Consider the following 12,066-nt stretch of genomic DNA (forward strand, 5'->3'; position numbering starts at 1 on the left):
TCAAAATTAAAAATCGAGTTAAATAATCCGAATCAAAATTCTGAATTAAGTTTAGAAGACATAGCTGGGTAAGTTTCCCAGTAGGCAAAAGAAAAAGGCAAAACTAGAAAGAAAGTGTTTTTAAAAAGAAAGAAAGAAAGAAAGAAAGAAAGAAAGAAAGGAAAGGAAAGCAAAGAAATAGTGTGGACTCTAAGAGGGCCCACTGAGTACCCAGACAATGAGTTCAAACATATTCTCCCTAAGACACATCATTTTTAAAAATTTTTTAATTTGAGTATAGTTGCCATACAACGTCGTCGCATTAGTTTCAAGTGAACAACATAGTGATTCAACCATATGTTATGCTGTGCTCAGCACAAGTGTAGCTCCCGTCTGTTATACAACACTGTTACAGTATCATTGACTACATTCCCTATGCTGTGCCTTTTATTTCCATGACTTACTCATTCCATAACTAGAAGCCTGTGTCTCCCACTCCCCTTCACCACTCACCCCACTACACCCCTCCCCTCTGGAAGCTATAAGTTGGTTCTCTGTTTTTATGGGTCTGTTTCTGCTTTTTATTTGTTTTGTTTTTTAGATTCCACATATATAAGTGAAGTCATATGTTTGTCTTTCTCTACCTGACTTATTTCACTAAGCATAACACCCTCAAGGTCCATCCATGTTGCCACAAATGGCAACGTCTCATCCTTTTTATGGTTGTGTAATAGTCCTCTGTGTGTGTGTGTGTGTGTGTGTGTGTGTGTGTGTGTGTGTGTGTGTATGATATCTCCTTTATCCATTCTAAGACACATTCTAATGCAATTTCAGAGCACTGGAGAAAATGAAAGAAGAGAGAGGAAAATAAAGAGGAAAAAAAAGTCAGATAGAAAAGACATGGAATCATGTCCCTAAACAATTAGCAAACTATAATTCTACATCTGGACAAACTATTAAGTAAATGTGAGATCAGATTAAAAACTATTTAAGCGGGACGCCTGGGTGGTTCAGTCAGTTAAGCGTCTGCCTTAGGCTCAGGTTGTGATCCCAGGGTGCTGAAATCGAGTCCCGCATCAGGCTCCCTGTTCGACAGGAGTCTGCTTCTCCTTATGCCTGCCATTCCCCCTGCTTGTGCTCTGTATCTCTCTCTCTCTGACAAATAAAATCTTAAAAAAAAAAAAAAAACTATTTAAGAGGGGCACCTGGGTGCCTCAGTCGGTTGAGTGTCTGCCTTCAGCTCAGGTCATGATCTCAGGGTCCTGGGATCAAGCACCGCGTCCGGCTCCCTGCTTGGCGGGGAGCCTGCTTCTCCCTCTCACCCTGCTTGTGCTCTCTCGCTCTTTCTCTCAAATAAATAAATAAATAAAATCTTTAAAAATAAAAATTAAAACTATTTAAGAAGTAAAACGCTGTCAAATTTATTTTCTTGCATCTTTTCTCAGAAAGCTAAGAAAGGATGTGTTACACCAAAAGGAAGGAATAAACCAAAAACCGTGAGGATGACACAGAATCCAAAACAGGAAAAGGAAAAAGGATTCCCTAGGATAATGATGAAGGGAAATCCCATGATGGCAGCTGTGTAGCAGGAAACCTCAGTAATAGATTCCCTGATGTGTCTGACTATATTGATAGTAATTTTATAGTTCTTTAAAAGAGTATGGGAAGAACTAATGATTTGTACATAGACAATTAAACAAATTACAAAGGAGGAGAGACAATTATTCTTCTTTTTAAGTAATCTGTTTTCAACGTGAGGTTCGAACTCAAGACCCAGAGATCAGGATTTGGGTGCTCTACTGACTGGGTAGACCATCAGCCAAGCGCCCCAAAAGGAGGATAGACAATTATTAACAAATTCAAAAATTTTTGAAAGACCATACAGTACTGAAATATAGTATCCTACTTGACTCAGCTGTGAACATAAATTTACCTAATCATAAAAAAGGTAAACACTAAGTATTAATTGAATTAAAATATTAAAATTCTACTTGGATCATGGAGTCGAGAGAAGGACAAGGATTGGGGGAAAGGGTGTTATGAGTGCTAAATCCTCAACCTGCACTGTACAGAGTAATAGGTAATATCTAAAACTGCCTAATCAAAAAGAAAAAAGGATAAGCAAACAATTTAAACACATGTAGGTAAATCCCAGGAGGGCAGCTGAAAGAGTTCAAAGTATCTGGGGGATGGTATTTAGGGATGACCCCTATTTTCCCTATAAGCTTTATAACCCTATTTGACATTGAAATTATATACATGAATTACTCTACTAAAAATAAAAATTAGAGGGAAAAAAAGCAAATCATCTACACTTTCTTAAATGGGTTCATCTTTTCGTTTATCCCAAGACAGCAGATCTTGCAGTGGAAGACCACTGTGACCTCAGCCCTGCCCATGCTCACAGTCCGGAAGTTTTCATTAATACTTAGGTTCTAAGGAAAATTTGTTGTCTCCTATGAAGGCTGAATAACAAAAGAAAATCTTCCTGACAGAGAAAAGCATTATGAAATCAACTTTTAAAAATCAAACTTAGGGTTAAAGTTAAAAGTAGTAAAACAAGAACTCCTGTAGCTTTTGCTTATATCTAACTACTTACACCAAAAAATTGGTAAGTTATAATAAGAATTTTTCTTGAATCTAGAAACCACAAAGCAGGGCCACTACATGAGACTATGCACTTTGTTTTCTGCTGAGGAGGTCACAGTAAAGCTTAGATTCACCCACTCACCAAGCCAAGACACCCATGTTGCTAAGTTCAGAAGGAAAGGGCACTGTTTCCCATTAGTCTACCAAGAGAGGCCTCTTTTTGCAAATGAACCAATCAGAGGATCCACCTTTTATCTAATTCACAAAAGATGCAGGACATCCTAGCTGAACCTGTGATTAACTGTCTTTCTTAAAAAGGCTTTCTTTTAATCGTCTGATTAATTTGCACTTGGATAAAACTAGAAGAGCGTGAGCAGTGGTCAAATCTATGTGATCATGACCGACATTTACAGATTGATGCCACTATGACAAATATGTGGTTACTTACCAGGAATGTGTTTCCGCAATGCCCACACACGACCCTTGTACCTTCTGGCTGGACTGGCAGTGCAGGCTGAGCTGGCTGTTCTTCAGAAATAAGCATTACTGGGCTAAGGTTAATTATGCGTCTACTGTGGAGAGAGAAAGGAAACAACTTCATTATCCCACAAATGGACTGAGGGCAAAACCTGTAATATATGGCATAGCAATGAAAATAGATTATACTTGTTTTATAAATTGTCAGGTTTGAAGCCAAATTCACAGAAAGTAGCAGCAATTTTGAAAGCAGAAAAATGACAGTTTTTTTAATATTTGTGATGGAAACCATATATTATGGTGTTGGTTCTAATCAATGGCCTTGGGAACCATTTAACTGCTATTTCCAAGTTCCTACAAGTTCAAATTAGAAATTGTTTTTATCGTTCCCTATCTAGGAAGACAAGTTGAGGTTTGGTGGAGGACTACACAAGTTAAAATACTCTACATCAGCAAATATGTGTGTGCCATGAAGGTACCAAGGTGCTGAGTCACAGCCAAATTTCTCTGGGTAGGCTGGTATTCTTTGATGTCTATTTAACCAGAGTTGGACAAAAAGGAAAATGGGAGATTTCTTTTCTGTCTATTCCATCAGATGGGGTTGCAAATGATTCATTTAATGGTCAAAAAGCCAGAAACCAGAAAAACCACAGTGAAAGTCTAGATATACTTCTATCTAGGCACATCTATAATGGCATTTATCAAATCGTTCCAGAATTTATTGCATAGATTATGTTCAGCAAAGACTCATACAGCACACAGTGAGGTACACAGTGATGACTAAAACACTTCCAGGTTAAGATGAATTAAATCAAAAGTAAACTAGGGTGGTTACTTTTGGGTTTTTATTTCTTTTTCTTTGAAACATTTATTTGAATTGATCTTAATCACTGTGTGTGTGTGTGTGTGTGTGTGTGTGTGTGTGTGTGTGTGTATTATAGTTGGGTGTCACCTCCCTTCACTGATAGAACAGACATCTGAAATGGCTTGCAAATAGTGTTCTCAGAAACACCTTTATTGCAACTGTTGAAACACCTGACTGCACGAATTACAGAATGGGTTTATTCTATTCACTCAGATAACACTGGTCTGCAGGTTGCAACTAGAGATCTTATAAATACCCTTATTACAAGTTTCTTAATAACTTCACTGTATATATAACGATGGGGATAAGCGGTTTCTTTTAAATAAGTTTAAGGAGTCACAATTTATTAGAGTGCATTAAGTACTTATATAACATCAAGAAAACTTTCACCGCTCATTCAAGAATATTATATCTTATGAATACTTGTGACCATTAATTTCAAACTAATCACATCATTCCTTTTAACAAAGAAAAAATAATAATCTAGGTCCTGTAATTACTTTGAGGACAAAGGTTATTTAGAACAAAGCCTGGCACATAATGAGCCTTTAATAAGTACTTGTTGGATGAACAAATGAATGAATAAATGAATGATGAATCTTTATCTCTTACCAGTTAGGTCTCGGACATCCTATTCGCCGAGATGTGTCCTTACAAATGAGGAGACAATTACAAGGGCATCTAACATATTTCTTCCCTGTTGGGGGGTTTTTGATTGGCTAGATAAGGGAAGAAAATGCAAACACAGCACATTAACCAAAGGACAGATTGCCAAAGCTTATTTGTATATAAAAAGGAAATGATTCCTTAAAAACTTCGGCTCCCCATAGTGCTACCAAAGTACAGGTTAAGGAAAAGTGCATCATAAGTGGTTTTAAATAGCTCAAATGTTGGCAAGCACTCTATGAAATTTTGGGGCTGCCGAGATATAATTGTGAAGGGCATATTTCAAAATTAGTTTGCAGTGCCCTTTTAATATGAGAAGAAAATTTAAGTTCACAACAAGAATGGTTTTCCTTTAAAGTTTTAAGACCAAAGCCAACTATCTGTCCTACCAGGTGCAAATATTCACTAAAGGTTCTTATACCTGTTTGGGAAGAGCAAACTCATTAGGAATAGTGGACAAAGAGGAGTATATAACAAATTTGAACTTTTCTTTACTGCCTAGAATATAAGAAGGGATTAATTTTATTACATCTTTTTACTTAAAAAACAAACAACTTGCAATAACTCTTAATGTTACCATTTTTTAAACTTTACAGTAAATTTAAAAGCAAGAATAAACACCAAAAAACCCCCACTCCTTTAAATAAGTACTTAGCAGGGCGCCTGCATGGCTCAGTTGGTTAAGCATCTACCTTCGGCTCAGGTTATGATCCCAGGGTCCTGGGATCGAGCACCATATCAGGCGCCCTGCTCGCAGGGAGCCTGCTTCTCCCTCTCCCTCTGCTGCTCCCCTGCTTGTGCTCTCTCTCTCTCTCTTTCAAATAAATAAAAAATCTTTAAAAAAATAAAATAAAATAAATAAATAAGGACTTAGACTTGTTAGAGTAAATAACCTATGAAGCAATGAGATGACTAGATCATCATTCCTGGGCATGCCTACCAAAAATGTATAGCTTGAATCCAATTATTAGGGAATATCAGAAAAACCCAAAATGAGGAACATTCTACCAAACACCTTGCCTGTACTCTAGGAAAATGTCAAGGCAATCAAAGACAAAGAAAGACTACATTTCAGATTAAGGGATATTAAAGAGACATACTAGATTGACTCCTGGACCATATTGTTGTTTTTTGTATTTTTGGGTTTTTTTAATGGAACCATTGAGCAAATATGAATTAGGTCCAAAGATCAGATAATAGCCATTGTATTAATGTTAATTTCCTGCATTTGATCATTGTACTGTGATTATATAAGTGAATGTCTCTTTTTTTTTTTTTTAAAGGAAATTCACACTAAAATGTTTAGGGGTAGAAGAGACTGAGGTCTGCAGTTACCTTAAAGGGTTCTTAAAAAAAAAAGATTATTTATTTATGTAGAGAGAGAAAGCCAATGTGACAAAATATTAATGCATTTGGGGAATGTGAGTACAGGGTCTGTGGGAATTCTCTGTACATAATATGTACTATTATTTTTGTAACTTTTCTGTGAATCTGTAACACATTTCAAAAAAAAGATTAAAAAATTTAAGTAAACAATCTTGTTAGAAATATACAAAAGTTAGCAATAAGTCATCAACAATTTATTAAACTATGTAACAGATAAAATCTGAATATCTAAGATTTATAGACATCCAGAATGTGTTACTATCCAATCTAAAATATCAAGAAAACCAAAAATTGGGTTAATTCCTGTATATCCAAATTTTCCCATTAAGTAAATGTGTACTTGGCAAATGACAAACTTTTTTAAATTTTATTCCCATCTTACTTCTAGACCTCAGTTCCCTCGTTTATAAAGCAAGGCACTTGAACTAGAAGAACTGGTCTTTACTGCCCGTCCATGCCTTGTCATGTCTGATCTGCAGGGAAATGGGGGTGAAAATGGCACTGTCCTTATGCATAAGTTTTAATATTCTTACTTAGTAAAATGAACTTGTATGTGCGTGGTGCTGTGCTGGGCACTTTACCCCTGTAATCCCAAGGGCAACTCTATTAGGTAGATATTATTATTATACCACTCTACTTGAGGAAACCACAGTGTGGAGAAGCTAAGTCCCAAGGATATAGCTACCAAGTGGCAGAGCTAGGATTCAAAGCACAGTCCATCAGCCTCCAGATCTCAGACTCATAATCAATCATGCAGCCAATTAGCTCCACTCTTCCTCCAGGACTTCTCAACTTTTCCATTAACTTGCCCTAGAAATTGCTTCTCCCTTAACCTTAAATTCTGTATTCTCTAAGCCTTGCTAAAATTTGTCCATCTTTTCTTTCCCCCAACGTCTCTCTTTTCTTTCCCAATTCCATCTACTGAAATAAGAAGGACTTTCATTAGCCTAGTTTTTTTGCTTTGTTATGTTTCGTTTTTTTTAATCTCCTCAGGAATATCAGGTTCCTATTAGAGGTGGCTGCTGAGGAGAATAGACACACTGATCTCTTGTTTTAGGTGACATGAGGGGAATGAAATACAGTGAAACTGAACGGGGAACGGTGACAGTGAACAGAAGCTGCTTTGTTGGATCCTGGTCCATTTACCTGTTCTTTTCAACCCAGAATTTCTCCAGAGAAGCTGCTAGTTGCCTAACACCTCTTCACTCATAAATTCAAGATCAAATTATATTGCAAACATTGGCAAGTCATCTGTTAAAGCACTCCTCACACACATTTTTCCCCCTCTTCTCCTTCCCTTTAATATAACTGATTCCACACAAGGCAATCTAATTAGATACTATTCATTTTCTCTAGAATATTGAGAAATACTTACATTTCCTTACTTAACAGGAGTTATAATGATATAAAAATGTCAGCACAATTTTCTTTATGTCCAGAAGTAGTTTATTTGTACCCAAATCCTCTTGTTCTAAAAAATGAACTCATCACTTCTGAGTAGCCAGATTGAGGCTGTTGGCTAAATCCATAGCCTGTTCTGTTTACTTCCAAAGGTAAATATAAAGCTTTAAAAGTTTTTTTATACTCACTAAAGAACAAAAGTTTGTAGGGATGGTGGAACAGGAGAAAAAAATGAAACCTTTCAGGTACTGAGTGTTTGTTGTTGTTGTTGTTTTAATAGCCATCTATGTCTGACAACTCTTATTTGGTTGTTAACTCTAAAATGAGCACTACGGAGGTTAATGTTAAGTTTGCTAGTGAGTGTTCAACCTAAAAAGAAAAGAGCTGGTTCTGTAGGTATCGCCTCTATTTACACAGTAAAGTTCATCTCCAAATGACGTCCCTTATAAAAAAAATCCACATTTGCAATGAAATATATTGCTTCATGACTTAAGGTTTTAGTTTATGACTTTTCGGTAAAACATATAAAGCCCAGTATACATGTTTCATGGTTCTTAGAGACACAATAATCTTTGGCTGACTTTTTTTGAGACTTTTCTAAAAAGGAAAAATAAACAAATACCAACAATTGATATTTAATTGCAGATTTTGAGAGAGATTGAAATTTTAAAAATAAAAATAAAGCCTAACCATAAAAGCAGAAATATATTTAATCTAACTAATAGACACTTTCCAGTTCATTACTTGAAACTAAAAATTTTACTTAAAATGTAGTTGTTCTTCACCAGGTTCAGTTAAAAAAAAAAAATGTGCCCTTCAAATTTTTTGAACATTTCTCTAAATTACTATCAAGCAAACAGAATAAAATACCAAGCTATTTGTAAACACTTTGGCATAGATATCAATAATAAATGCATAATCTTAAGTCCAGAAAAACCATACATCCTACAGATGTAAAGCAGATTTAAATAATTTTCGACATAGTAAGTACAAAGTCCACATTTGAAGTGAAATTTGGCGTATCTTCATTTTTGTGAAAATCAAAATGGATTTAGTTGTGATGTGGATAGACACTGAGGATAATTATAAATACCTGACTAGGGCAGTCTCATGTTAAAAAATAAAGAGCCAAAAGGCATTATATTTAAATTCATCATGAAATTTTCATAATGGAATTAGCTTTAAACACCTGCAGACATCTTTGTATGATAAAAGAGAACTAGAGAGAAGAAAGAAAGGATGAGAAAATACGGCCATATCTATATCCAGCCCACGTCTACCTTTAAGTAACATTACTGGAGTATTTCCTTTAGAGACAAGATGTCAGGTAACAATTTATGCTTTATTAATGGAAATCCCCACTTACCGTAGCTTCATTGCAAACCGTGCACTTAACCACATGCTGGTGAAGCTTGCCATCCAAGTTGATGAGAGATTGGCACACGCGGCAGTTTATTACTGGAATACCACTGGCATCGGGGCTGACAATGGCTGTATACGGAGGTGGGAGTTCCGCTGAAAAGGTTATCAGTCACTGAATCAGAGCCAGCCGTATTACAGAGAATAGAGGTAAAGCAGAAACTATCACAAATGACCTCATTCTTGTATTTATGTTTTCAAAACTAGCCAACTTATCCTAGTTTCAGAGCACAAACACACATGGAAATACATTGTGAAGTAGAATAATTCTTCCTCTGATAAAATCTAAATCATGTTTGCCTCGGTCTACCCAAATGATCCGGTTTCCTTTTACTAACCTATACACAACATATCCACTCTGTTCCTGCAGAAACTCGGAGAGCTTGTAATGGGAAAGTGATGATTCATGCCTAAAGAATCTGACACTAATGATCTGGTTACCAACAGAAACAGTCAGTGAGCACAAAGTTTCTAAATCACTTATACACACCCATAAATTGTGCAGCCGTCATGCTGTGTTTATAAAGGGACCAGCATGTAACTGCTGGCCATGTCAACACAAAACAGTTTTGGTGGCAGCTAAGGACAGACAAAAGTGAATGTAGGAAAACGAAACGTATCAACATGGAAAAAAGCTAATTGGAATAGAACAATGCTAATTTCAGACACAAAACAAAAATAAACAACATTTTTTAATCTCAAATTTGTAACTTTAACATTAAAAATCCAGGAAATGCACTTGAGTATTTATGGGTAAAACTATGATGTCTGGGATTTGGTTTAAATACTCTAAGGCAAAAATGGTTTAAGAGATGAAACAAGATTAGCAAAATGTTGATAATGAATAAATATGATGATATAGAAAGTCATTTCGTTCTTACTACTTTTGTGTGTGTTTGGAAATTGCCAGAAAAGGCCACCCGAGTGGCTCAGTTGGTTGGGCGTCTGACTCTTGGCTTTGGCTTGGGTCATGATCTCGGGGTCCCGGGACTGAGCCCCATGTGTGTCAGGATCTGCACTCAGCAGGAGTCTGCTTGGGATTCTCTCTCTCCCTGTCCCTTTCCCTCTTCCCCTTCCCAATCCGTGCTCGCTCTCTCTCTAAAATAAAGAAATAAACCTTAAAAAAGAAACACACACACACACACACAGTTTTTTGAGTCCTAAGTTTGCCTGATTGGGTAAAGGGTGGAAGCCCCGTTTCAGAATCATGTTCATCTACCAGAAGTATGTATTTGTTGTGGAAGTCTGAGAAAAAGAATCTAGATGTACTACTCTGGAATGGGATTTCTAAAGGGGACAGCCTAACCCCATTGTGTAGCTACCTCAATTACAGGCATAGGAGGTCCTTTTCAGGAAAGGTATTGTCTTAGGACTTCTAGAAAGGGCCACACCTCAACACACGATTCATGATTGAAGCCCCACTAAAGGGAACTGGTATTTCGAAGGGCTTCTGTGATACTCTAAGACACAATCACAATAGCTAATTATGAAAAGAGTTATTTTTGAAATAGAGATTTTCTATCCAGTGAATTAGATTCTGAACTCTGTGGTATTTTTTAAAGCATAGCACACCATGGTATGTTTAAAATTCGCATATTACCACCTGGCATCCTTGCAGTTTATCATATAGATTTTTTTAGACTAGCAAAGGATTAGCAATAAGTGCTATTCATTTAAATGATTCATAATAAGGGGCGCCTGGGTGGCTCAGTCGGTTGAGGCTCTGACTCAGTTTCAGCTCAGGTCATGATCTTAGGGTTGTGGGATTGAGCCCCCAGTCAGGCGCCGTGCCCAGCAAGGGGGTGGTGTCTGCTTGAGATTCTCTCCCTCTGCCCCTCCCCTTACTTGCACACACATGCTCTCTCTCTAAAATAAATAAATCTTTAAAAAATAATAATAAATGATTCATGATAAGCTAAATTTCCATAGCAGTCAGGCTCTGAAAGAGACCACTTTGAAATGACAATACACATACATTTCTGGGAGGCTTCTACCAGAACACTGCCAAATACTGAACTGGAAAAGAAGCTATAGATGTCTTAAATTATAAGAATAGCTTTAAATCCTTGAAAGAATTTGAGGTTGATCCAGAGTGACTTGGAACATATTAATCAAGAAGGAAAAACAGGTTAAAGAAACAATGAGTCAACAGTACTTGGAGTCCTTGCAATTTGCAGATTACTTTATCAGATCTCAATAAAGAAGATATTGTTCTTAGAAAACAAATACATACCTCACTAGAAATTCTAGACACACTACCTGGTGTTTAATAATAAAAATTGCTTTAATAATTATTAGCATTATTAATAAAAGTAGTTTCGTCTCTTGCCTTTTCTTGAGTTATGAAGTAACATGGAGTCTCCCATAATTCCAGGTCTCCATCTTACATAATATGACAGAAAAGAAATTTAAAGATGAGAATTTCACAAAGAAAACAAGTGCATTGAGGATGGGGGGGAGGGTTAGCCACACACTGCAGCATACATAAAAGGCCAGTAAAGCCCATCTACTCCAAAAGGCAAAAGCTTTGTTCAGAGGAATCTAAAACTCCCAATGAGGGATTAAAAAAGCATTTAAAGTGCATCACAGCCAACAAAACCCTGTGAATTTTTTCTCTAAGATTTGTACCACATAATTTTTAACCTGTCAAAAAAAGCTTTCGATTATGACAAAAATAAGCTTGAATCTTTTGGAGGCTTGAGAAGAGGAGGGAAGGGAAAAGAAAAAGAAGTGAGGATCAGAAATTTACGATGGGAGAGGCTGTAGGTTCCATGAGACCAGAGTAGTGTCTGGCTTGTTCAGGACTGACTCACCAGCACTTGTCATAGTGCCTGGTCTATGGTAGATGTTCAGTGACTATTCAATGAATGGATGGATGGATGGATGGATGGATGGATGGATGGATGGGCGAATCACTGCAATATTTCAGACACATCTATTTCTCTTGGGAAGATAACACTAAGTATATTACTGCTGCTCTCACTGAAGAGGAGCTTGGGTCCTACAGAGCATGCAAGTAAGCCTCACTGAAAAAAGGGTCTCTACTATATAGAAGAATACCCTCCAAATCATGCACTGACAGAGGTGAGGTAGTCAGGGGACACTGGCCTGGCCCCCCACATAAGTGGAATCAATCCAAGAGATCAATAGAATGACAGATGCTGCAGCCTAATTGCTCTACTAAGCAGTGCTTTCAGGCCTATTGTCTCAATTCTCTGTCCATTACTTCAGCCTTAAGCCGATATAGAGATGTGTCTTGGACTTTAACCCCCAAAAAACCCTTC

General features: G+C 36.9%; 1 protein-coding gene across 2 annotated transcripts in view; it reads right to left on the bottom strand.

Annotated features, from left to right (window-relative positions):
- PIP4P2 (phosphatidylinositol-4,5-bisphosphate 4-phosphatase 2) overlaps positions 1 to 12,066 on the bottom strand; it is a 54,434-nt gene that overhangs the window by 23,384 nt on the left and 18,984 nt on the right. For both annotated transcript variants that reach the window (XM_025870814.2, XM_025870815.2), the window contains exons 2-4: positions 8,730 to 8,878; positions 4,523 to 4,629; positions 3,017 to 3,140 (exon numbers count right to left, since the gene is read on the bottom strand). In XM_025870814.2, the coding sequence (XP_025726599.1) occupies positions 3,017 to 3,140; positions 4,523 to 4,629; positions 8,730 to 8,878 (380 nt within the window). The remainder of the gene's footprint in view (positions 1 to 3,016; positions 3,141 to 4,522; positions 4,630 to 8,729; positions 8,879 to 12,066) is intronic.

This window comes from Callorhinus ursinus, unplaced genomic scaffold (genome assembly GCF_003265705.2).
Source record: "Callorhinus ursinus isolate GAN/ISIS: 27379988/994484 unplaced genomic scaffold, GSC_fseal_2.0 scaffold5, whole genome shotgun sequence".
NCBI classification, from domain to species: Eukaryota; Metazoa; Chordata; class Mammalia; order Carnivora; family Otariidae; genus Callorhinus; species Callorhinus ursinus.